General features: G+C 55.2%; 4 protein-coding genes across 4 annotated transcripts; 3 read left to right on the plus strand and 1 right to left on the minus strand.

Moving 5' to 3' along the window:
• The first annotated feature begins 10,757 nt into the window (after window positions 1–10,757).
• CHCHD10 (coiled-coil-helix-coiled-coil-helix domain containing 10) lies at window positions 10,758–12,275 on the plus strand. Its single transcript, XM_082491567.1, has 4 exons — window positions 10,758–10,861; window positions 10,953–11,136; window positions 11,433–11,583; window positions 12,021–12,275. The coding sequence occupies exons 1-4, from the start codon at window positions 10,806–10,808 to the stop codon at window positions 12,038–12,040; spliced, it is 411 nt and encodes a 136-aa protein (XP_082347693.1). The 5' UTR covers window positions 10,758–10,805; the 3' UTR covers window positions 12,041–12,275.
• Window positions 12,276–13,601: 1,326 nt separating this feature from the next.
• Window positions 13,602–16,428, minus strand: LOC309678769 (uncharacterized protein C22orf15; the record flags this gene model as incomplete). The annotated part of the gene is made up of 5 exons (XM_082491919.1): window positions 16,204–16,428; window positions 15,011–15,097; window positions 14,632–14,757; window positions 14,192–14,266; window positions 13,602–13,759 (listed from the first exon to the last, which is right to left on the minus strand). Exons 1-5 carry the CDS (start codon window positions 16,403–16,405, stop codon window positions 13,602–13,604), a joined length of 648 nt encoding a protein of 215 aa, XP_082348045.1. The 5' UTR covers window positions 16,406–16,428.
• Window positions 16,429–19,317: 2,889 nt separating this feature from the next.
• On the plus strand, window positions 19,318–19,927 carry VPREB3 (V-set pre-B cell surrogate light chain 3; the record flags this gene model as incomplete). Its single annotated transcript, XM_082491724.1, has 2 exons — window positions 19,318–19,366; window positions 19,599–19,927. 2 exons carry the CDS (start codon window positions 19,318–19,320, stop codon window positions 19,925–19,927), a joined length of 378 nt encoding a protein of 125 aa, XP_082347850.1.
• A 1,085-nt stretch (window positions 19,928–21,012) lies between these two features.
• LOC309678646 (vacuolar protein sorting-associated protein 29-like) lies at window positions 21,013–23,441 on the plus strand. Its single transcript, XM_082491753.1, has 4 exons — window positions 21,013–21,040; window positions 21,430–21,618; window positions 22,147–22,382; window positions 22,954–23,441. Exons 1-4 carry the CDS (start codon window positions 21,038–21,040, stop codon window positions 23,069–23,071), a joined length of 546 nt encoding a protein of 181 aa, XP_082347879.1. The 5' UTR covers window positions 21,013–21,037; the 3' UTR covers window positions 23,072–23,441.
• Window positions 23,442–24,160: the final 719 nt, after the last annotated feature.

The raw sequence follows: 24,160 nt of genomic DNA on the forward strand, positions 1-24,160 counted from the left end.
GGGAAACACGGTCCTTGCAGAGATGGGACCGTGTGTGAGAACTGCTGGCTCCTGCCAAGGCTCTTAACACAAAAGAAAGTGTGTTTGGGATTACAAATATGTCCCAGTCAAGCTAGTAGATGTTTAGCAGCGGGAAAATGACCCATTGGGTGTTTTGGGGTCTTGTGTGCTCATCTTCTGCAGAGGGCCCTATGAGCAGCTTGCAGAAGTCCTTTTTGCTGGAGCTCCTGTTCTGGGAGCTCTCTCAGCCACTGTGTGTCCATGCAGCCCTCATCCCTACCTCAGTTTGCAGCTTGCTGAATGTACAGATGCTGCTGGCAGATGAGCACAGGGTTCCCACCCCAGCCCCAGAGCGCCGACAGCCTGACATCTCTCAGTGCAGGCACTGTCTGCTTGCTTTCCTGCAGCTCCTGCCAGGCTGGAGCCAAATTTGGGGTTCAGGGATCTCATGATGGCTGCAGGAGCTCAGTGGAAGCCTTCATGATTGGGAGGAACCAACAGTCACTGATGTTGCTGTTACAGCATTCCCACACATAGCTCTTCTTGCTCAGCATCTGCTTCAGTGCTTTCCAGCAAGCAGCAGAGCTGTCATGGGTTTTCCAAGTTCTTCTAGCCACAAGTGTTAGCTCTTCTCCCACTCCCCTAAGGCTTTCCAGCAAGGAGGGACCTTGTGAACGCCTGGGCAGGCGAAGTGGCGTTGTAACATGAGTCTCAACAGGAACCACCAACTGGGGATAACCTCTCTCAGCAGCCCCCTACCCAGCAGGTGTTTGGTGGAAAGAGACTGTGCAAGAGGGAGGAAGGGAACAGCGGGTCTAATTCTGCTCTGTTGTGAGCAACAAAGAGGTGGAATAACTCTTTCAGTCCATGGGCCACTTGGGTGTGAAACTGCTGTAAGGCACTTTGAACTGAGAGGAGGTGGGGGAAGAGGTCTCTGATGAGAGCAAAGGGGAAAGGGGAGGGAAGAAGGAGAGAATAAGAATTTAAATGGATTAAGCCTGTCTGTCCAAAGTCCTTTGTTTCCTGCCACCTCCCTGGTGTGACTTTCACAGCTGTGTTCTGTGTGGCTGAAGACCTGGTTTTAGGTTCCCTGCAAAATCAGCATGGAGCTTTACACCTTCTGGGCATCTCCCTGAGGAGCTGGAAGAGGGTGCAGGAGCCAAATCCCCAGGACAGAGAAACCCCTTTGATTTCTCTTCTCTAATGTCCTTCATCTTCTCTCTGTAGGTGATAGCCTCATGAATTGATGTCTCCAGCATCACTGCTCGGTGGATGACAAATGAGGACGCATCCCCATTAGGCAAGTCTCTGTTCTCATCCTCTCACTTTTGGGATACCCCTTTTCTTTGGCCCTGGCATCTTTTTTTTTCTCCTGGGCAGCCAAAGTGGGTGTTTGTACAGGTGGTGGTAGGTGCAAACAAGTCTGGGGGTCATGAGCAGTGAACTGCCCTTGCAAACAGCAGTGATCAGGAGTATTTCTTGAAGAGGCCTTGAATTATCTGTTTCTCCTCCTCAGCTGGCAGCCCAAAGCATGGGCATGGGGACAGAGCAAGAAGAGGATGTGGAGTTAGGGGAAATTTGACCCTTGGGCCTGGACGCACAAGTGAAAAGGTAAAGTAAAATACAAAGCAAAGTAATAGATACAGTTTCTGTTGGTCAGCAAAATGCTTTGCTTCAAAGCTCTTTTTAGCTTTTCAATATCTTTTAAATGAAAATGGCTGGAATTGTGCAGGCTGTCCTGGATCCAAACTGTGCACCTTGAAAATGCCAAGATCTTTGATATTTTTGCCAGACTTCAGCTTAACTAGGCCAATGCAACAGTCTCACTATGAATTTCCAGAAAGTTTTGCTTCATCCACTACTACTTATTTTGCATTTATTTAGTTTTGCCTTTAAAAAAAAAACACCCTTCCTTGACCTTAATTCTGGGTTGAACCCAGAGGTGCAGAGTTTGCTGAGGTTGGGATCTGGCTGGTGTACTGCCCTTACGAAACCAAGGGGCACAAGTGGAGCAGAGCACCTGGGCTGAGTGCATGACTCCCCGCAGGGCTGCTGGGCTGGCACCGCTGCCTCCTCCAATCCAGGTACAAGGAAGATGGTAGCGGGACTGTCCTGCCCCTCGCCTTACAGAGCTGCACTGACTCTGCGCTGCCAACACGGCTTTCACAGCAGGGGTCCAGTCCAGGAATGGGTCCCTGGAGGAGCAGCTAAGGCAAACCCATCCCCCGTGTAGCTCGCGCTGCAGCTCGCGTGGTGCCCGAGCAGCTGTGGGGTTGTGCAGCTCTTCCTTCCTCTTGTCCCCCTGCGGCCCTGGTGCAGCTGCAGCCAGCCCTGGGATTCGTGCCTGGGAAGCAACTCCCTGCTGGGCTGTGGTCTCGGCAGGGCAGGGGCAGGCTGCAGCCCCGGCAGAGGTATGCCACAGTTTTTGTTGTCTAATCATCTTCTGCCCCTGTGCCAGGATCCGAGCGCGCACAAACACTGCCAGGCTCCGGTGAGAAGCACTGCCTACGAGATAAGCCAGGCAAGGAAAACACATCCATCTTCATGTCTCTTGGCCTGAGATGGAGTTTCGTCTGCTGGCATTTTCCTGGCGTAGGCTCAGGGCACACCACAATTCACCTGAAGAGCCAGACGCCAGGGAGCCAGCTCCCATTCCTGGCAAGAAGTGTCAGCCCCGACTAGTGCAGAGTGCGACGGCTGCAAAGAGCTGGTGGTTGAGGTCCTGTTGGTGCATGGGGAAGGGTGCTGACCCTGGGGCTGAGTCCCTGCGGCAGCGTTGGACCTGGCTGCACATCACCAGCAGTTGTGTTCATGACCTGAGCAAAAGGGCAGGACTCCCTGCCCAGACTCCCTGTGCCCGGCCGTGCATGCAGCATCTGTCAGAGCTCAGGGTAAGAGCTTCCAGCCAGCAGCCTGGACAAAGCAGCAACGACTGGGAGATACAGAGCCGAGCAGAGACTCAGCTCCAGCCTGCGGCTGCTTGGTGTCTGATAAGGAGGCTGCTAGTGCTGTCTTGCAGCACTCCCGACCTGCCAGCTCTGTGCAAATGAAACGTCCTGGTGAAACGCCCCCCACCCTTGGCTCCCTCTGATCCCCTCCGAAGCTGAGCTGAGACTGGAATGTCTCCTGGGATGTGATTCCCTCTAGCCTAAGGGGGACTGCGTTAATAAAATGCAGCGTGAGATGTGGAGGCGATGGGGGAGGAGGCAGGCAGGGCTGGTGAGATGAGGCTTTTATGAACAAGTCGTGGGTCTGCTGGAAACGTCCTGTCCTGTCCTCTCTCCCTCCCCCTGTCCCCAGAGCCAAGCTGTGGAATTCAGGGTGTGGGTCGAGGCTTTTCTTCACGCACATTTCTGCTCAGAGCAGCCAAACCCTTCACCTCCCTCCCTCTCCCCCCTCCTCAGCACCTCCCTGGAACAGGTACCACTCCCCCAGCCCCGCTCGGCTCAGCCTCTCTGCTGGGACCCTCCTGCCCCTCTGCATTGCTCAGGCATCATCCCGGGGTGTGCTTTTCCTGTGAAGAGTGGAAAGTGTCCATCCCTGGGATGCGCAGGCCAGCTGGGATGGCAGGAAAGCCAGGGCCAGCAGTAGCAAGGAGAGAGTGCTCCCACATCTCGGTAGGACCCAGGGGTGGCAGGGAAGCAGCTGGGCTGGTTGGTGCTGGGTGAGCAGAACCAGGCATCCACAGGGCGGCTGCCCAGCAGCAGGGCAGTGCTGTGGGCTCTGACTGAAGGAAGCCATGTGAAAGAAGTAAGGATATGAGCCAGAAGGGAAAAATGACAAGAGAGCAAGTAAACTTGGTCCAGAGGAGATAACCAGGAAGAGAGATCATATAGGTGTGGGGTTTGGTTGCTGAGTCCTCTCTTGGCTCCTGTTGGGATGCTCTTACAGCTGTTAGTTTATGCAGCAGTGGTGCAGTGCTCTGCAGTTCGGAGCTCATGCTACCCTAAATGCTATGGGGAAGGACATGTCTGTGACCCACACTGCGTTACCATTAACAAATGTCACTGCAATAAATTGTCTGCCAGGCTGTGGCAGAGCTCGGTTCCCAAGATGTTTTTCCCCTTTCTCTTGGACAGCAATTGCTGAACTCTGAGACTGAGTTATCACAAACTCAGTGTAGAAGCCTCAGATCCAGGGAAGCACCCAGAGACCAAACTTGAAGACTCAGAACAGTCTAAAAGGAGCACCACGAGAGCTTGCACATGTCTGGGAATGAATCCAGCAGATCGTACACAGTGCCCAGCCTTTGCAGAGAGCTGCAGTGTTTGCTCAGGCCACCGATTTTGCGAAGGCCAGACAAAAAGACTGCACTGTTCCTATGGAGGAACCTGTGGATGGTCTCTGCGTTGAGCTCAGCACTCTATGGTGGAGGTTGCAGCTGAAAGAAGAGCATTTCAGCAGAAAACTTGACAAACCAGACTGCACGACCGGGCTTCCATGCACATTTGCAGGGGAAGCAAAAGGAAGAGGAGATACCAGTGGCTGCTTCTACAGAGGAAAGAAAAGATGGGCTTCGGTATTTAGTTTCTGGCTGAGAAGAGACAATGGAAGCTGATGTCTGGACAGCCTCAGTAAGGCAGGGAGAGCAATGCGGCGATTAAAACTCATGAGGCGTTTTGGAGAGCTGAGACAGAGGACCCCACATCACAGGTGGCTGTGAACTGTTTGTGTAAAGTGTGTAAAGGCTGTGGCATCACACAAGGTCTCTTTGGCTGCTATTATGGTCTATGTCTTTGCCTGAGAAGGGGGAGATGGGGGCGTAGTTACTGTAATAATCTAGTTCAAAGCAGTAGCTGTTCATGGGTTGGTGCTAACAAGCCCCTAAAAGGTCACAGGTGCCTCTGCCTTACACACAGACCCCATTCTTGCTTCCGTATTTGCTCACGTGTTGTTTTAGTACAGATGCCTCTGAGACATCAGCTCCCCCCTGCCAGAGTTGTGCTTGGGGAGCTACCAAGCACAGCCCTCTGGAGATGTTTGCTGTGTGTCTGCACCAGAGAGGGGGGGAAAGCAGACCAGCCAGGGAGCAGCTGTGCAAGAGTGGGGGGACACAGCCTCTGGGTAGGCATTTAGGTGAGGAGGAAATGCCAAGCTCCAAGCCCATCGACTGGGACAGCGCAGGTAAAGCAGGGAGCCTGTGGGGGATCCCTCCAGGGCCCATGCAGAACTGTTCTGTCCTGCATGGGGTGCGAGCTTGCTGCTTGGGGTTCCCTGAAACTGCCTGCAAGATTCCAGCCAGAGGAGAGGCAGCAAAAGGCACTGTCTCATTGCTCAGGTCCTCCAGACACACACTGAATAAACCTGTGCTGGCTTTTTAGCTGCACTGCCTACGGGGCACTCTGCGGATGTGGAGAAAACAAAGCAAAATCTCCAGGCTCAGGTTTGCCATCTTGCCCATTACTTAGCAGGTGAATGCACAGAGCTTACAGTAATTCTTGTGCTCGTGATCTGAGGGTACATCGGAGGTGTTTTGGAAGAGATAATTTCTCGACAAGGGCTTTTTGGGACACAAAAGCCCTTTTTTAAGTTACAACTAATGGCATCTGCCTTCAGCTGGGATCAGAACATGCCTCCAAGTGTGCAAATCCTGCTTCTTGTATGTGTGGATACAATGGTGATTGAACCGCTGAGATGCAGCTGCCACTGGGGAAGAGGAGATCTGGGGAACTTCTCTTTCTACCACCTCCTCTTTCCCCACCAGGGGATGAGGGCATCCACATTTGATAACTTCTTCCACCTCACCAGGGTGGGTTTAAGTGGAACAGGTAAATGCAGAGATGTACCTACAGCTCCCAGGACCCAGGGCACGGCTGAGAGAAGATTCTTCTGATGGGGAAGATGCTCTCTGGAAACCCAGAGCAGAGCAGTCTAGCTCAGGTGTGCTCCAGCAGTCAGGCTCTGGAGTTCAAATGGGAAATACTCGTGATGTGAATGGATTCAGGTCCGGAAGAGCCTTCAGACCAGAAGTGGGCTAGCATGAATGAGTTAAAATCCTTTCGTTTGCTTTGTGAAATTTATTGAAAACTACATTGTTCATCTGCTGAAACTTCACAGCTGTTGAGATTGCCCTCAGGGCAAACCACATCCAAGAAATGGCATGTAGATCCTGGGAGCACAAGACTTGAAAGCTGAAACAGCACTCTGTAGTGCTGCCTTCCCTTCCTTTCCCTTCCCTTCCCTTGCAGTCACGTTTTGCCATCTGCAGCTCCTGCAGTTAGACGCCGTGTTTTGTTCTTCCTCCCTTTTCTTATCTCTGACTCTTGCAGTACAGTCACTTCATTTCACAGCATCGTATTTTGGTTAAAAAGAGATTGAAGAAGGATGCAGACAGCAAGAGGTCTGTGTGGGGAGAGTGCTTGAAGCCCGTGGCATCCAGTCTGTGATAGGCCTATGTGCCATCCTGCAGTGGTGATGCCATTGAGTATCACCTATCTCTGACGCTACCACTTTGTTACCCCTTGGGGGAACGGCGGTGAGGCGGCACTGTGGGAAACATGCCCCTTTGCTCATGAAAAATCTGTGAATTCCTTTTAGTGGTAGCAACTTGCGTATTTTTTTTTGTTTTGTTATTATTTGTCAGTTGCAACTTCTGCTTGCAAAACACTTTATAGGATAAAAAAGTAGTGCTTGCATATTTCTATCTGACCTGAAAGCACTGTATGGACTTGGGAGACTGAAATCAGCCACTTGGCACAAGCAAAATTAGGACTAGCTATAGCTCAAAGATGAAAATAAAAGCAGGACATGAGAAACCCACTGACTGCAATACATTCAGTCATAAATGATTCATGGAGTAATTTTGAGTAGCAAACACATTGGTAAGAAATGGAGGTTTTGTTTCTTTTTTTGGGGGGGGGGGGGAAGGGGGGGGCGATTGTCCACAAACAAAAACATTGGCTAATTCATCAGACACTTTCTTCTGCTTTGAATAGTTTGCCCAGATCCCCGAGCAACCATCCTGTGCAATTTGCTGTTAACCTAAATAACTTAAATTCAGGTACACCCAGAGCACTGCCCAGATCTGCCCCTGCATGCAGTAATTAGGGTGCTCCAAGCACAAACCTGCAGCTCGGGAGGCAGCAGGCTCCGTCAGCATCTCCAGATGGCTACCTGCTGGCGGTGGCCCATGGCAGGGACAGGGCAGGGATGCACCGCAGCGTGGCACGACTGCATGGAGGAGGCTTCTGTGGAAACATGCCACTTGCGGGTGGCACCTTTCCCCTTAGCAAACACCCTGTGAAACCGCAGCCTGGTAAAGACAGACCGGCGCTCTGTCACCTAATGGAGGGGCAGAGTCTGGTAGGAGACCCAGGGAGGTCGGGTATTGCATTCTTTACCTGTGAAATAACCCCTTGCAATCCAAACGCTTGGGGAATTCCTAGATCTCTTTGTAGCCACATTTCAGCTGTGACAGCACGAGGATTTAAGTGAGGCAAATTCTGAAGGGGGAGATTATTATCTGCTTTTAGAGCAACAAGGAGAAAGCAGTTGGAAGAAACAGACCTGCTTTTTACAAACCTTGTCTTAGCTGATCCTGCTGCTAACAGGAGGGAACGTACAGGCTGGGCAGTGCACTGAGTTATGCAGAAATGACTGGTTTTGAGTAAATCTTTCCAGCACTATTCAGGAATTAGCTACTGTCTTTCAGATTTATAAGTCCCCTAATCCAGAATGAACCTTCAAGTGCAGGCAAGCCCTCACACTTGAACTATGTAAGGAGGGGATCTGGAGCAGGGGAAGCAGGCAGAGACGAAGCTACTCGATTGAATCAAAGATCAAATTTCGGCCGAAAAATAGGGGAATTAGGAAGTTTGGCCAGGGAAGGAATGAAAACTGTTGTGGGGATATTTAGGGGCAAACAGGGCTGTGCTGCACAAGTCCCCTGAGGGGAGGATGGCTCCTCGGCAGGGCTCTGTGCAGGGAGACCTGACACCGTACTTCCACCTCCGGTGCTGAGGACTCCAGCTGGGAGCAGAGGGCTTGGAGTGGGTGGTGTGTGTGCGGGCGGAGTTGTGTACACTCAGCCGTCTCAGACAGCCACAATAAATTATCTCATTAGTAAACCCAGGGTAGCTGTGCTCCTCAGCACATACCGGGCCTCCCACAGCACAGAAAAACTTTGTGTCTAATTAACCAAATCAAAGGGTCCCCCAGACGCAGCTTAAAGGGACGCTCTCAGCTTGAAACCCAGGCTCCTTCAGCAAGTTGTTCTGCACTTAGTGGAACTAATGAACCTCAGTTTTCTATGGCTGGACGTATGGCCTTCCCTACACCCCCTGCAACTCTGTCCTCTCCTCCCCCCGGCACATGCCCACCTTCTTCTCACAGCCAGGGACAACTGAGGAGGGAAGAGGAGCCCACAGTGCGGACCCCCAGCCCCACGCGCTGATGGGCTTGACTGTGCCCACATGCTGGTGGCAAGGAGCTGAGCTCTCACCCCGGGGGTTTCCTTGCAGTGAAGGGCTCCTTGAGGTCACCCTTTTCTTCCTGCCTGCCTTTTTTCCTCCTCACATCTTTAAGACCTGTTTCCCCACAGGTGCTCATGGCTCAGCTCAGCAGGATGGGGCTGCCAGGGAGGGACAGACCAGCTGCACGGGAAAGGGAACGCTGCTCCCCCTGGACACAAGGCTGGGAAAAGGAAAAAAATGCAGGTGCTGCTGATGCAGGGCCTTTCCAGTTACATTATTCTGGTTTTACAACTCCTTGTCCCCTTCTCCGCTTTTTTAGTGGGCAAAAGATGGGCAAATGCTGAATGTAAAATGCTGCTGCTCCAGCTATAAGCAGAACTACACAGCAGAGCTCCCGGGGCAGGCGAGCTCCCTGGCACTGCAGGAGGAAGGATTTGGGGGTGTTACCCCTCGGGAGACCAAAGTTGTTTTTGTTTGAGGCACAATTCCCGTCCTCAGAAGCGCAGGAGCTGCCACTCGCCCCCTGCCCGCCCAGCTCCTGCGCCGAGGGGGCGGCTTGCTTTACAAACGCTTTTCTCTTCCCCTTGTGCTGGAAATTTGATTCTACAAAAACACTTACACAGCAGCTAATTGCCAACCCTGCAGTGACTTAGCTCTCTAATTCCTTCCAGTCAATGAACCAGCCCAAAGAGCTGGTTTTCATAACTTGCTGAATGTATGAACACAGCCCTGGAGACATAACATAGCTGGGATTTTTTTTTTTTTTTCCTGAACAACTTCTGGACCCTTCTCAATTTTGAAAATTTCTTTCACTCCACAGGGCATAAGGAGCATCCAAAGGTGGAGTGGGCAACCAGGCCCATCCCAGGGAGACATCAAGCAGACACGGACCCACAGGGGCCCTGGAGACCAGCTGGGGTGCCAGGGAAGAGGTAGATGATTGTCAAGAAATTGGTTTGAAGGTAAAACTGGCGTCGTCCAGCCTGTCTGTTCGTGATTTGAGGGCTCATCATCATCACTCCATGGATTCCTACTTCCCAACAATGTCCACGCCTTGCAAAGGTTTCCTTGATGTGCTGGTTTGTATCCAGAGGGCTGCTGCAGAAATTGTTGTGCTGGCCAATGGCTTAGACCACATCATTCCTCCCCACACTCCTCCCTGGCACCTTCTTTCCTCTGCCCCAATTGCGGACTGTTCGTCTTCCCTCTCCCAGCCCTTCATTATCCACCTCTCCTCCACCCTTCATCTCCTGTGCAACAGAGGCCGTCTCCATCGCCCATTTCCAACAAGCCCCTTCATGCTCTCTCCTGCTCTGCTCTACACTTGGGAGAAGCAGCCTCTGAGCATTGGCGAAGCCACCGCATCGCCCTCCTCACAGCTCTTCTTTGTCATGAGACGTCTGCAGAAGCCTTCACAGCAGAGCTGTCGGGCGCTGCCCGCTGCCTGCTGGCAGTGGCTCCGTGCGCCCTCCCGCTGCCTGCCCTGCCTGCGCCCAGCTGCTGTCCCCTCACTCCTGCCTGCACTCCACGGAGCTTCCTCCCTCCGCGTGGGCTCTGTGGCTCTACAGCACTCAGCAGAACACGGTCCTCACCCAGTGGTGGGAGCCCCAAAATGAGCCAAGCCACGTGTGGGCCCGTGACTCCAGGGTTGGTGCGTTGCTTCACTGGCGGCGCTGAACTTGGGCACAGCGAGGTGCCGGCTCACTCGCCGAAGCCTCTCGGTTGTCCCGGCCGGACCGCAGCGCCGTGGGACACGGAGCGCAAAGCCAAACCCGACTGTGGAGAGGGCAGAGCAGTGCTCAGGGTCTCCTGCGCAGGCGAAAGGCATCGGACGGGTATAACTCATTCCCCCCCGTTACCTGGGGGGGGTGAACGGCCCCTCCAGTGGCCTTTCCTAACGGGGCCGTCAAACACCGGCGGGGGCTCAGGCCTGGCCGCACAGGGCCAGGCGGGTCAGACCCCCGCTGACCCTTCCCGGGGCACCCGGTCGGCGCCTCCGCGGGCCGGAGAAGACGCTCGCTGCCGGTTCCTTCGGGGGGACGCTGCGGGCGAGAGCCCGGGCACCGAGAGCGTGCAAGCCGGGCGGGGGGGGCGGGGCTGCCTCGCTGGCGCCGCGCCGCGGTCCCGCTTCGGACAGACACCGGCCCCGGGGCGGGCGCGCCCCCTGGCGGCGGCGGGAGGCGCAGGGCGGGGGCACCGACGCGGCGCGAGGGGGCGGTGGGCGGTGCCTGGGGTCCACCCTCCGCGCACGCGCCGGGCGGAAGGCCCCGCCTGCTCTCAGAGGGGCGGGGCGGACGGCTTCGGCCGCCACAACTGAGCATGCGCCCGATGTCACGTGGCGGCGGCGCCGCCTCTTAAAGCGGTGCGCGGGGCGTGTCGGGGAGTGGTGAGGCGATGGCGCGCGGCAGCAGGAGCGTGGGGCGACCGGCGGCGGCACCGGCCCCGGCCAGGTACTGGGGGGGGGGGTGGGGGTCGGTCGGTCGGTCTCTGCCCGCCGCCCCCCCCACCCTCCGCTCTGACTCGACTCGCTCCTCTCCGCAGCCCGGCCCCAGTGGCCCCGGTGCCGGCGGCGCAGCCGGCGCAGCCCGGGCTGATGGCGCAGATGGCGAGCACGGCGGCCGGCGTGGCCGTAGGCTCCGCCGTGGGACACGTCGTGGGCAGCGCCATCACCGGCGCCTTCAGCGGCGGATCCTCCGAACCGGCCAAGGCGGCGGCTCCCGCCCAGGTGCGAGCGGGGCCGGGCTGGCGGCGGGGCTCCCCGGACCGGCGTCCTTGTCCTGCCCTTGCGCGGCGGGGCCGGGGCCGGCGGGCCGGGGCGGGGGGGGCGGCGGGGGCTGGGCGGGCGGAGCCGGGTGCCGTCGGCGCTGGTGAGGGCCGCTGGGCCGTGCGGTGAAGGACAGGCGCGGGGCAGCCCAAGGTGACAGCGCTGTTCCCGCTGAGGGGTGACGAGGAGCCGCTGAGGTCGCTGCAGGGGGCGGCTCTGCCCCAGACCTCCTCCCCTAACCTGGTCCTCGCCGGCAGGAGCCCAGGCAGCAGCCCGTGTACCAGCAGTCGCCCTATGGACCCTGCCACTATGAGATGAAGCAGTTCCTGGAATGTGCTACCAACCAGAGAGACCTGACCCTGTGCGAGGGCTTCAACGAGGCTCTGAAGCAGTGCAAGTACAGCAATGGTGAGTCTGTGTCCCATCCCCGCAGGAGGGCTGGGGCACTGAGGGCACTGCTGCTGAGAGAATACCCGAGAGGAGGGTTCAAAGGCTGCAGAAGCAATCTGTTGAGGTTATAGTGCTCTTCAGGCCTTTAAACAGGAAGCAGTTCTGCCTTTCCTGTGCCCTGGAATGTAGAAGGGCAACGGGAAAGGGCAGGAGAAATGGTTCTGACCATACTTGTGAAGGTGTGGGGGCTGTAGGTACCCTCTTAGAGGTTCCTCTGTTGCTGCCCTGGGAAGCCTGCTGCTTTCTCTACTTCATTCCCTAATTCCTGCTGCATCTGTTCAAAGCAGATGTTGGTGGTTATGTCTTGAACTTGTCACCTCATGTAAGAGAGCTTTTATTATCTCCAGCTGCTGGAACATGCAACTAATGCTGAACTTGTGCTTTCTCCCCTGTAGGTGTTTCTTCTCTCCTGTGAAGCATCTGCCCCCTTGTAGGGAAGAGGAGCCTGGTGTAGAGCCCTGCTGCCTGCAGGGAGCGAAGGATGGACAGGGGATGAGCTGGAGGGAACAGACTGACCAGACAGGAGTCTTCTAGTGGTAATTCACTTCTGTACTAGGAGGGAAGGAAAAGAATGGGTGGACCTGTGGGAACCTGAAATCCAGATAGTGCTGTATTTATTACAGAGAAATAAAGGAGTTTATTTGGACCTATCACTTGTGCATGTTCTTTATTTGATCCCCAAGCTAAAATTAAGCTTCCAAAATGTTAACAGTATCGGCTACTTAAGGGACGAGGCACGACTGCATGTTTCCTGCAAACAGGAGGCGCAGCTGAGCGAGGACTGTGCCTGCATGACTTGGCAAAAGCAGATCCAGGGGTGAGCTGAGGCTGGATTGGCCACATTCCAGGCACAGGAGGGGCTGGAGAGAGGTCATCTGAGATGTGTCCTACAGTATTTTTGGTAACAAATTATCTTTCCATTGATATCTTCTTCCTGAAGAGCTGTTCTGACCCTGGAGCTAAGAAAACATGACCTGTCTGGCTGTGTGACTGGCATATAGTCGGCTGATCTTAAAAGCCTTAGCAGGTTATGTGATGTTCTCAAGGTCACCAGCATCAGATTAAGCTTTCCACTCACAGTCTCATGAGTGCTGCCTCCAGCAGGAGACCCTGCTCCTGTTGGTGTGAAAGAGTTCTGAGGCTTCAGCTGGTGTTTTAGTGGCACACAGTGAAACCGTGACACTTTCAGACGCTTAACTGCTGAATTTTCACGGCAGAATAAATCTTAACTGCTGACCTCTAGCTGTTGAATATTGGGCAAGCTCCCAGCCCCTTACCTGGATTTGTGAGGAAGTCTAGATGATGAAAGCTGGTGGCAGATACCAGAGGCTGGTGTTGAAAGCTCCTACTCCTTCTAAATGTCAAGACCTAAATTCTTGGTGGCAGATAATGTCCTGAGCTGTGCCTGGCCTTGTCTGGGGTGCCTTGTGCTCTCCTGAGAGGCAGCCAAGGGAAAAAGTAGATGCCAGAGACTCAAAGCCCAAGTGCTCTGTGTGCTGAGCTGCCCCAGAGCGAGCAGGGAGGAACCACTGTAATGAAGTAGTTTTAACTAACTCCCTATAAGAAATAAATATTAGACTGATGTTGGTGTGTGCTGGTCAGGGTGGAGAAGCTGTTGAGGAGAACCATCAGGAGCACTTGCAGTAGGTGTGTGCTGTCTTCTGACCCATCTTGGCTATGTGCTGGCAATGCTACTTCTGGAGCTGAGGACTCTGGATGTCTCTTGAAGCGGGAGGCTGCTGCTTGTGCCTGGCTGTGGTGCTATGTTTGTGTGGCTTGTCAAGGTGTGGCTTTGGATGCAGTAGTGTGAACCTCTCAGAGGAGCAGGAGGATCCCAGGAAGAGCAGTTAAGTAGTGGAGGATTCTTGCTAAGCAGGGGGTGAGTGGTCTGGCAGTGCAGCATGGTGGTTGAGCCCTGGTGGTGGCCATGCTGTATTTGTGACCAGTAAAGGGCCCATTCCCATCAGGTTTATTCCTCATCTAGGGGTGCCCTTGAGCTCTGAGCTCTTCTTGCTCTGCGAGGTGGGCCTGGGCCTGGCTGGGGTGCTGGTGAGGGGCTGAACCCGCCGCTGCGAAGAGCCCCGTCTCCACTGGTCTCTGATCTGGGTGTTTGCCGAGAGCTGCTGCAGCCGATCTGTGGAGTGATCCCCCTGGTAGTTAGGTGTTTTCCTTCTCTGGTCAGTTGCCCCTCCGTGTGTTAAGGGGGGCTATGCCAACTCATAAGACTACAGCCTGGGAGATGGACTTCTGGGTTTCCTGATCCCTCTTGTTCTCCTCCCTGTTTGTCTCAAGAAAATGTCCCCTCTTTGCTTTGGACCCCTCCAAGATGGGGGAGCTTGTACCTGGTGTGGGGTGGGAGGGCAGCAGGTGCCTGCTGTCATGCTAACTAGGAGAGGTTCTGCAAATGAGCTGTGGCTTCTGCTTGTCCCTTCTCTTGCTGCCCACAGCCATAACCAGGCCAAGCTCAGTGTTGCGGGGGGGCACAGTGGAATGCAGAGGACAGTCCCACGGGTGCTGTACAAGGGCAGTGGCAGGGAGGGGAGTCATGCCAGCACCCCCAGCTTACCTGCTAGGTCAGGGTAATGTTTCCCCAGGTTCTCTAGCAAGGATTCATAGCAGGTGGCTTCAAAGCTTTCTCCTCCTGCCAGCAGAAAGGAAGAAATGGATTAATCTCTCTCCTGGCTGAAAACTGAAGTCAAGACTTTTCACTGGGGCAGGTGCCTCTGCCCAGTAAAAGTTCCTCCTCCCCCAGAGCAGCCACCTAAAACACAAAGTTCAGCTCTAGCTCTTCATCTGAGCTGGCTGCTGCCTCCTCAGAGCTACTGTCCCATGTCCAAGTGACTGCTAAATAGACCCTCTCTCTAAAGCTGCACCTGTGTTTCTAGAGTTGACAGGGTTTTCCTGGTGTGCAGGACAGTTACTCAAAATGGAGTGTGACACCAGCCCCCCAAAGCAGACCCTTCTTGGTGCAGAGGCTGAACTGTGCCCGCTTGCCGAGGAACTTACGGATGACTCTGATGAGGATGTAACGCTTCCTTTCCTGTAGGTATTTACTGGCGAATTCAGTTGCAGGATTTTCCACTTTGCTCAGGTTCATCAGGGTGCCCGTTTCATCCAGAAGATCGATGCAGTCTGGAGGGAGAGAGATGTGGTGCAGAAAGTCCAGTGTGCCCCTGTATGGCCAGCATGAGTCTGTGGGGTTTAGAGGTATTTTCCTTGACAAGTTATGCCTTGAAGATAATCTGTTGAGGTCTAGAGGGGAGGAGGTTTGCTGCCCCTTTCCCCGTGTTTTGGGATGATCTGGGACTCCCATGTGACCTGTTTGTTACCCTCTGCCGCTTCCCTGCGGGTGAGTGTCAGTCCCTCTGGTGACTGCTGCTCATACCTTCAGGCCTGCACTGACACTTCCTCTTCAGGTGAGCTGTGAGGATCAGGATGCGGCACTGCAGGTTCACTGTTTCTTGGCAGTTGGCTGCAGACAGGGAATGAGACCTGAGATGAGTGTGGTCACCCTGAATCTGGGGGCCCCATGGACATAGCAGGAGGTACAGTGGGGGGCTGAGAACCTGCCTGCTGTTGCAGTTAGCAAAGGTGGGATCCCCGTGTGGCCATCAGCAAGGCTTTGGGCTGCTGTATTACAGCCATGTCTGCTGATGTTTGGTGCTGGGAATGCTCCAGGTTAGGAGTGGGGATGAATGTTTTGATTTGGGGAAAATGGTTCTGATTCACGAAGCGTCTCTGTCCTTCAACTTTGTTTCATCAAACATGAGTAGGAAAAAACAGTAAGCCCTGTCCCTTGCCAATCCCCTTCCATAAACGTGTCCAGGTCACAAGGGGAAAGAGCTGGAGGCTGCGGTTGAATCACCAGGGGACATCTTGGCTGTGAACTCTCACCGAGTTTGTCAAGATTGAGAAATCCCCAGGGCTGACACACGTCAGCGGTTGGAGTTGGGGATCCAATTCAAATAGCAGAGGGAGCAAAGGCTTAGGACCGCGTGCATCTGGCAGCTTCAGCAGTGTCTGGATTCAGGCAAAGGCTCTTGGCCAACTGGGCAGCGCCAGGACAAGGTCTGCTCGTTCCCTGCCACCAGCTGCAGATATCTGCTCTCTGAAGCTGATGGCCAGGATTTGTGCCAGGGAACCCTTCCCACACAGCTGGGAGCAGAGGAGCTCTGCTGGCAGCTGTCACTTCTTCCCCATCGCTCTTCTGGTTGTGTCTAGATAAGCAGAATCGCCTCCAGTGACTGATTCCCCAGGCTGCAAGGCTGGGAACTCATCCTGGGCCCTGGGCCCTGGCCTCCCTCCCTGCAATTAATGTAGCTCTGCTGGGATGGTCTTCCTCTGTGATTCATGGTGGAGGGGTTAAAGGTCTCCCTTTTAAACAGATGAAGCAAAGGATGCTGATGTGCCCTGGCAGAGCTGTCCTGCCCTGTTCCCTAATCACTGGGTATTGCTGTGCATCAAGGTGTCACATCCCTCCCTGCCCCTCATGGGGCCACCACCTGGTCATGATGAAGATGGTCTAGGTGACCAGCCGTCCCCTAGAGCTGAGGCAAAGCTGGTGCTTCCCCCACATACCTCCGTACCTCACTGTAACGAACATGGTGCTTAGTATGCTTCTTCCCAGAGCTGCTCTCCTCCGGTGGGGGCCCAGGCCTGTGATTTGGGGGCTGCTTGTGCCGGGTGCTGTTCTGCAGGCAGCGGGGGTGACAAAATGCCCGATGGTGTTAGCTACTGGAGAGCCCAGGGGAGGGGCTGTGTTTCCAGCCAACGCTGTCATGGTTTCAGTAGCCGGATTTCCCAGCAACAGGGAATGGCCCCCGCAGATTTCCAGCCTTCCTGCAGCCGGAGAGTTGGGAGAGGGGGGTTAGAGCAGGGGCTGGGCTAAATGACAGCCTGTTGGGAAGGCTCCCTGCTCTGTGTGGGCCCAGCTGCTCTGAATTTCACACTTTTTGCAGTCTCGTGGTGTTTCCTGCCCCCCAGTTTGTCCTGCAGCTCGACTGGGCTGCGATGGTGCCAGATCTGCCCACCTAGCTGAGCCCAGGCAGTGCTGCAAGGAACTAGGGCACTGTCATGATTTCAGCTGGGATGGAGCTGACTTTCTTCCTAGCAGCTGGTATAGTGCTACATTTTGGGATGGGAATACTGTTGATAGCGCACTAATGTTTTTGGTTGTTGCTAGGCACTCAAGGCCTTTTCTGCTCCTCACGCTGCCCCGCCAGCAATGGCACAAGAAGTTGGGAGGAGACACAGCCAGGTCAGCCCCAACTGACCAAAGGGATATTCCATACCATATGATGTCACGCTTAGTGTATAAATCTGGGGGAAAAAGAAGGAAGGGGAGAACATTCAGAGTTATGGCATTTGTCTTCCCAAGTAACCATTAGGTGTGATGGAGCCCTGCTTTCCTGGAGATGGCTGAACACCTGCCTGCCGATGGGAAGCAGTGATTGAATCCCTTGTTTTGCTTTGCTTGCGTGCGCGGCTTTTGCTTTACTTATTAAACTGTCTTCATCTCAACCCACAAGTTTTCTCACTTTTATTCTTCTGATTCTCTCCCCCATCCCATCAGGGAGTAGGTGAGCAAGTGGCTGAGTGGTCCTAGTTGTTGGCTGGGGTTAAACCATGACAGATGCATGTGCAGGGTGACTCACGTTTACCCTGCCACCATCTTTCAGAGTTTGGGGAGTGCTGGTGGGCAACAGCTGGAGCTGTGTCTGCAGCATTCTCATACCTGCATGGGTAGGGGGCCTGGCTGCACAAAACACAAGCTGCTGATATGCTGCAGTGGTAGGACTTCACAAGGCCAGAAGACATCAAGTCAAAGCCCCAGCCTTGAACGGGCTTTGGATCTGGCCTCATGCAGCTGTTGCTGCCTGCTGTGGGATGGCCCTAATAAGTCTGATAAGGCAGGTTTGCACAGGTGGGACACAGCCAGGCCCTACCCCATGTGCAGGGACTGCTGTGTGGCATCTATACGTTCCACCTTCCCCTGGCAGGTGTACAACAGCCGTTGCTGCCCTCCTGTGCTGCAGCAGCCCCTGCAGCCCAGCTGTGTATGGTCCCATCAGGTCTATCTGGTACCTTGCTATGTCATGGCACTGCAGGTGCGGACCCTGCTCCGTGGCATCTGTGTTATCACTGCTCTGATCGCCCCAGTCATTGCCTTTCACTCTCATTTTCCCCTCACTGCTCCCAAGGGAGGCTGTGTCACAGTAAATTGGGCAAGGTTGAGTGGGTAATTGCCTTTTTTAGACCAACTAATAGAGAATGCAGAAAAAAATAGACAAGCCGTTGGGCGCACCAGCCGTTGGGTGCACCAGCCCTTGTTCAGAGCACTGCAGCATGGCACAACAAAGCGAGTGTCCAGCTTGCTGCATCACATCCTTGGACGATGGTGGTGCTTCCTCTTCAGGATCTGCCTATGTCATAGGCATGGTGTGGGGGTGTTCTAATGAGGCAGGGCTCTGTCTCAGGTCTCTGTTTTCCCTCAAACCCAGAGCACACACGGCCCAGTTACATCAGAAACCACTTGCAAACATCTTTGGCTTGGGGACACCTTGGGAGCAGGGCGAGGCGCTGCAGAGGGGTGGGAAAGGGCCATCCCTGGATGGTGATGCGGTAGCATCAGGGGAGGGGGCTGAGCCTGCCTGCAGAGGGCAAGAGGTACCCACTGGTTATGGGACACTGTGAAGTGCCTGCAGACCACTCTGCTGTGAAGGACTGCCACAGGCTGGTGGCTGGAGGGTGCAGAGACACGCTGGGGGGAGGCCAGCCCTTGACTGTGTCTGGCTGTGTAATGTGGTGTCTCTGGGCCCTGTGATGGGTTACAGACAGGAGGGGCTTTACGCCCAGAGAGTCTGGCAGCCTTTTACTGCAACGGTCTGTTCTCTTTCCACACAAGGCACCAGCTGTGCTGCAGCCATGTCTCACTGCACCGGCTCCCTTGGGAAATGCCTTCTGGCAGGTGACTTCGGCAGCCACCCCTGCAGATTTGCCTGTGGCTGCTGTTTCTGAGGTGGCCCTGGCAAAGAGGCAGCATTCCCAGTGCCATAGGGAGCTCCCAGCCCGTGCTGCAGGGCAGTCATTCTTGTCACAGCAATGGAGTTGCACAGTGAAGGGAGCAGTAACTTTCCTTATATTGCTTCTGCAACAAGACAGCTGCCGGGGGCTCTGGTGTGTCCTGTCTTTCATTCTCCCTGGTGACAGCAGAGCCAGCCGGCCCCCAGCCTGCTGCTGCCGCAGGTCATCCTTGGCATGGTGTAGCTCCAGCTCCTGGCCTCCTGCGCACCTGGTGACAGAGGGTAAAAGGTGTGAGTGTGAGACCACAGGGAAACCTCTCTGCTCCCCCCATCAGAGAGGAGAGGTGGTCAGTGATGCCTCCCCACCGCACCCCAGTGCCTGGGGCAGAGGGTGGTGGGGTGGGCTGTGTGTGCTTTGGTGCAGCTGGAGGAAATGGCCCAGCCTGGGGCGAAGGTGGGTGGTGGGTCACAATGCTCAGCTCTCCCCCCACTGCTTCGAGCCCGCTCCCTGAAGCCCAGCTGCAGCAAAGCGAGCAGCGTGGGGAGCGGGAGTCCCCAAACCCCCTGTGTCATTTACATACACCACACCAGCACCAGTGGCACAGCAACCCGGGTTCATGTAGCACTGCAGACCCTCTCCGAAACAGCCTCCCTTTCTCTGCTTCCTGCCATGGCCCTGGGCTTCATGGTCCTGCTCCTGGTGGGGACAGTGGGGACAGGTAAGGGTGGTGTAGCTGAGCTAGCTGCTGTCTGGCAGGGGGCAGTGCGGGGTGGTGGGCAGGACTGGGCTCTACAAGGGGGATGTTAGTCTGAGAAGGGGTGTGTAGTGTGATGAGCAGGATGGAGGCTGGGTAACGGGGTTGCCTCAAGGGAGCGGGGGGACATTCTGGGGCTGAGGGTGATGAGGGACATGGCTCAGCCCATCAGTAATTGCATCCTTGGTGTGTGCAGCTTCCAGGGCTCAGCCCGTGCTGACCCAGCCATCCTCTGTGTCGGTGCTGCCCGGGCAGACTGCTCGGCTGTCCTGCACCCTGAGCCCCCAGTACAATATCAGTGAGTTCGGCATCTCTTGGTACCAGCAGCGCCCGGGGCACTCCCTGAGGTATCTGCTCTATTACAACTCCGAGCAAGACAAGCACAAGCCTGCCAAGATTCCCGACCGCTTCTCTGCTACCAAAGACCTCGCCAGCAATGCCTGCATCCTCATCATCGCATCCGCCCGCCATGAAGACAATGGCAACTATTACTGCTCTCTGTTACGTGCCTTCAACTGGTTTTAGAAACGGGGAACAAAAGCTCTCTGCATTTTCCCTTGCAACCCTGACGCAGAGCCCTCAACAGGGAGATGGGCAGCCCGAGGAGGAATGGAAAAAGCCCCTCTTGCACACTTGAGCGAGCCCAGCGGCGCTGTGTTGTGCTGTGAGGTGCAGCAACCTCCTCTTCTGCCCCCAACGTCCCCCATGGAGCATCAGACAGCCCGACACGCAGCGAGACCAGCCAGGGCACAGCCCAGGAACACACCGGAGACCTGCTGCTGTGGTGGGAGGACAGAGGGCTCTGCCGAGGCCAGGCTGTGCCGGGCTCTTCCAGCACTTGGCACGACACGGGCTTGATCCCAGCTTGGGCTTCTGCGTGGTTTGGCTCACCTGACAATAAAGGTTAATCCTTTGCTATGCGGCTTGTCATGTCTGTGGTGTCCAGGGGAGCCCCTTGGGTGTCCCCATGCGGGGATGGCGCCATGCCCCGGGGCACCACAGTTTGGAGGGTGAGCCTACGGCACTCTGGCGGCCAGTTGGGCCGGGATGGAGCTGGGTCACCCACCCCTGGCCCAGCCCACCATCCCCGGAGATCCCAACCTGCGGCACCCTGCCTGCGGGGAGCTCCGTCCTCTGCCTTACACAGCACCCCTAACGCCTCCCTTCGGCCCCCAACGCCTCCCTTCGGCCCCCGCCTCCCCTCGCCGCCATCTCCCCTCGCCCACAGCCCGCACAGCCCCAGCGCCCCCCGCAGCATCCGAGGGGAGGAGGGCGCATTTCAGCATACGGGCGCTTGTGGGCACTTTCTGTGAACATTTTCACACAGAAAGCGAATGCATTTTTCCACAAAAACCACACAGATGTCACTAAAAACACCGGGGAGTGGGTCTATCGGGCCAAGGCGTTTCCCCGCCCCAGCACCAGCAACGGCCGCGCCGCCGCACTGCGCATGCTCAGCATTGCGGGCACCCACGGGGGCGGGCGTTAGGGCCCTTCCACAGGCACCGACGTCACGTGGGGAGATGCTGGCGCTGCCATTGGTTCGAGGAAGGCGGAAAAGGAGTTGCGTCACTTCCTGGTTACCTCAGTGCGCGTCAGAGTAACGGGGTGGCTGGAGCTGTGCGGAGGAGCGGGATGGTGAGCAGCGGCCGAGGGGGCCCGGGGCCGCTTCCCTGCACCGCCTCGCCGCCCGGCCCGCGGGCTCAGCGCGGGGTAGCTACTTGGCCCGCCCCGGCCCGGCCCGGCGCCTTGGTCCGCCCCGGGCAGCGCATTCCCTCACCTCTGGCTACGTGCGGGAGTGAGAGCGCCTGGCGCTCCCCGGGTGGGAGCTGGCTGGGCTGTCTGCGCGGGGCAGCTCGGGCATGCGGAGGGATTGTTTCCTCAGAGCGGAATCGGAAAGAAATCCCTGCTGGGCCTGGTGTGGCTTGCCAGGCTCTGCAAACGCCCTGGAGTGGCAAAAAGGTTTTGTGCTGTTCTGTTAAGTAACCTGAGTTAAAACTCTCTCTTTCGTCCTGCTGTGTGCAAAGTTGGTGTTAGTATTAGGGGACCTTCACATCCCACACCGGTCCAGTGGTCTACCGGTGAAGTTCAAGAAGCTGCTGGTTCCAGGAAAGATTCAGCACATCTTATGTACAGGAAACCTCTGCACCAAGGAGAGCTATGACTACCTCAGGACTCTAGCTGGGGACATCCATGTTGTTAGGGGGGACTCTGAGGTAATGTTCTTGCTGCTGCTAATTCCTCTGCCTGCGTGCGGTGGTTGTCTCAATGAAACCTGGGGAGTGCTTCAGCACTAGCAATTCCTGAACTGTAATTCACCAGCAATAGAAAGTAGGGATGAGTAAGACTGAAAACAAAATTATTTTCTAGACTCTTCTTGTTGCAGTTGTGGCAGGGGCTAGTGGGTGTGAGGTGCACTTGATTGATATGAACTCTGGCACAAGTCTCTCTGTGATTGCTGTGAGGCTGCTGGAATTCTCCAGCTGGCTGCGTAGTTGCAGGAATTGGGGGCTTGTTTGTGTGCTTATTTACTGTTGGGTAGCCTGACTTCTCTGCAAATTCCCCACTGTTTGCTCTGCAGTTGCTCTTGCTGGGGTGTGGAACAGGCATCCAGGGTCTGCACATTGAAAGTGACCTTGTACACTTGAATAGCGAAAAGAGGGTTCGTGTCTTGGAATGTAGGAACCTGCACTGCATGGGTGAGGGGTCTTCAGCTGATTTATATGTTGTGCCTTTCTCCTCAGAGCATGAATTATCCTGAGGAGAAGGTTGTAACTGTCGGGCAGTTCAGAATTGGGTTGATTCATGGCCATCAAGTTATTCCCTGGGGTGATGTGGCCAGCCTGGCACTGCTGCAGAGGCAACTGGATGTGGACATTCTCATCTCGGGACACACACACAGATTTGAAGCATTTGAACATGAAAAAAAATTCTACATCAACCCGGGATCAGCTACAGGAGCCTACAGTGCTTTGGAAACGTGAGTGAGGGGGGCCCTGAGCTGCCCAGTGCAGCAGAGCCCATAGGTGTTACCTGAAATGTCTGTTCACCTGTGAGTGTCTGGCCACTGTGCTGCAGAGCACTGGTGAGGTGCTGTGAGGAGCAGGAGACCAGCTCTCTTCTTTCTGGGGAATGCAGTGGGGCTCCCCTGCTACCAGGGTTTTACTTGGCCCATGTGTTGGGCATGACAGCCCAGGACTGGTGTGCCTGGGGCTGCTTCCAGCGCCCTGAGAGGTGGGGAGTTGCATCAGCTCCTTGAAATTGTTTTGCTTTCTGGTGTCTTCCCAGAAGGTGCCTGCAAGTATTTTCTAGGCAATCAGACTTCTGGAGGCGCTGCCAGTGCGACTGAGGCTGTTGAGAAGCCTGGAGGGCTGTTCTAGGCTAAGTGCAGCTCTGCCAGAGATGCTCCTGTCAGTGCCTGCAAACTGCAGTTTCCCAGATCACTGCAGCCCCTGGCAACTGAGCGTATTAGAATACATAAGCATAAGGTATGTTAACAGCAAGGAGTGTAAACTGATTGGGAAGACCAACAAAGTGTGTTTTCTTTCCAGGAATGTCATCCCTTCATTTGTACTGATGGATATCCAGGCTTCCACAGTTGTGACTTATGTATACCAACTAATTGAGGATGATGTGAAAGTAGAAAGAATCGAGTTCAAGAAGTACTGAATCACGTTCAAACCTGCCTCTTGACTTCTCGCCGCCTTTCGTTCCTGCTCTTTCCAGTTCAGTCGAAGTGGAGAAAGGCCACGGGGGGGTGCTGCTCCTGTGCTGTGCAACTGTAAAGTGGCCACAACGCTTTACTGCTTGTGAACTTGTAATAAAAAAAAAAAAAAAAAAAAGTTAGTCTTGGTTCCCAACCAGAACTTGAAGTGGAAGAAACTGCTGATTAACAGAAAGAGGCCTATGGAAAATATCCTGTGTCTAAGGAGGAGCTGTTGTGTTCCTGGCCTAAGGGAGTCACAAAGCGTGGTGGTAGCTCAGCATTGGAGCTCTTCTGTAGAATGAACACAAAATAATAAATCCCTGTCTTCATGTGTCCAGGTCCTATTTATTATGCTTCTTAAAGGTGAAGGGGTGCTAAAACTTGGTGTGAGGCGGCTCTGAGGGCTGAAAGGAAGCTGCTGTTTGGAGCAGGTTTGAAACCTTTCTCTGTCAGAGATGCCCAATGACTCAGCTTGAGCGGACTCATCCCACCTCTTACTTAAGGGCAGCATGGAGATGTGGAGGCAGGTCTGGTAAGGGCAGTGTGGTGGAACTGGGCAGGCTGGGAGCTTGCCCTCATGAGCCAGAGTGAGCAGATGCCAGGGTGCTTCTCATCCCTGTGGCAGCGCTGAGAAGTGGGAAGTGTCTGTGCTGCCCTGGGCCCTGGCCTCAGCTTGGGTAGTCTGAGGGCAGCAGCCCACAGTGGGGGTGAGGGCATGGCATGGTGGGTTGTGCTGTACTATCTGTGGGTGTGGAGCCCCGTGGAGAAGCACCCAGGGTGGAGCGGAAGGGGAGTGTGGCTGGAAGAGCTGTGCTGCTGCAGAGGGATGCTCTGAGAGTCACAGGCCGGGCTGTGGTGGTGGCAGAGGGTGCTTCAGCCAGGCAGGGTAGAAAAGCGCTCCTGCCACCCTTTGCAGGTGTCTCAGCTAAGCTCGTATCTACCAAAACCGGAGTAGAGGAGCGTTTGCCCGAACACCTCAACCCCGCTGGTCACAGCCTTGTGGCTCCTGAGAGAAACCCGGTGGCGGTGCCCTGGTGTGAAGCAGGATCAGT

The sequence above is a fragment of the Vanellus vanellus genome (genome assembly GCF_965231255.1).
Source record: "Vanellus vanellus genome assembly, chromosome: 16".
In the NCBI taxonomy this organism is placed as follows: Eukaryota; Metazoa; Chordata; class Aves; order Charadriiformes; family Charadriidae; genus Vanellus; species Vanellus vanellus.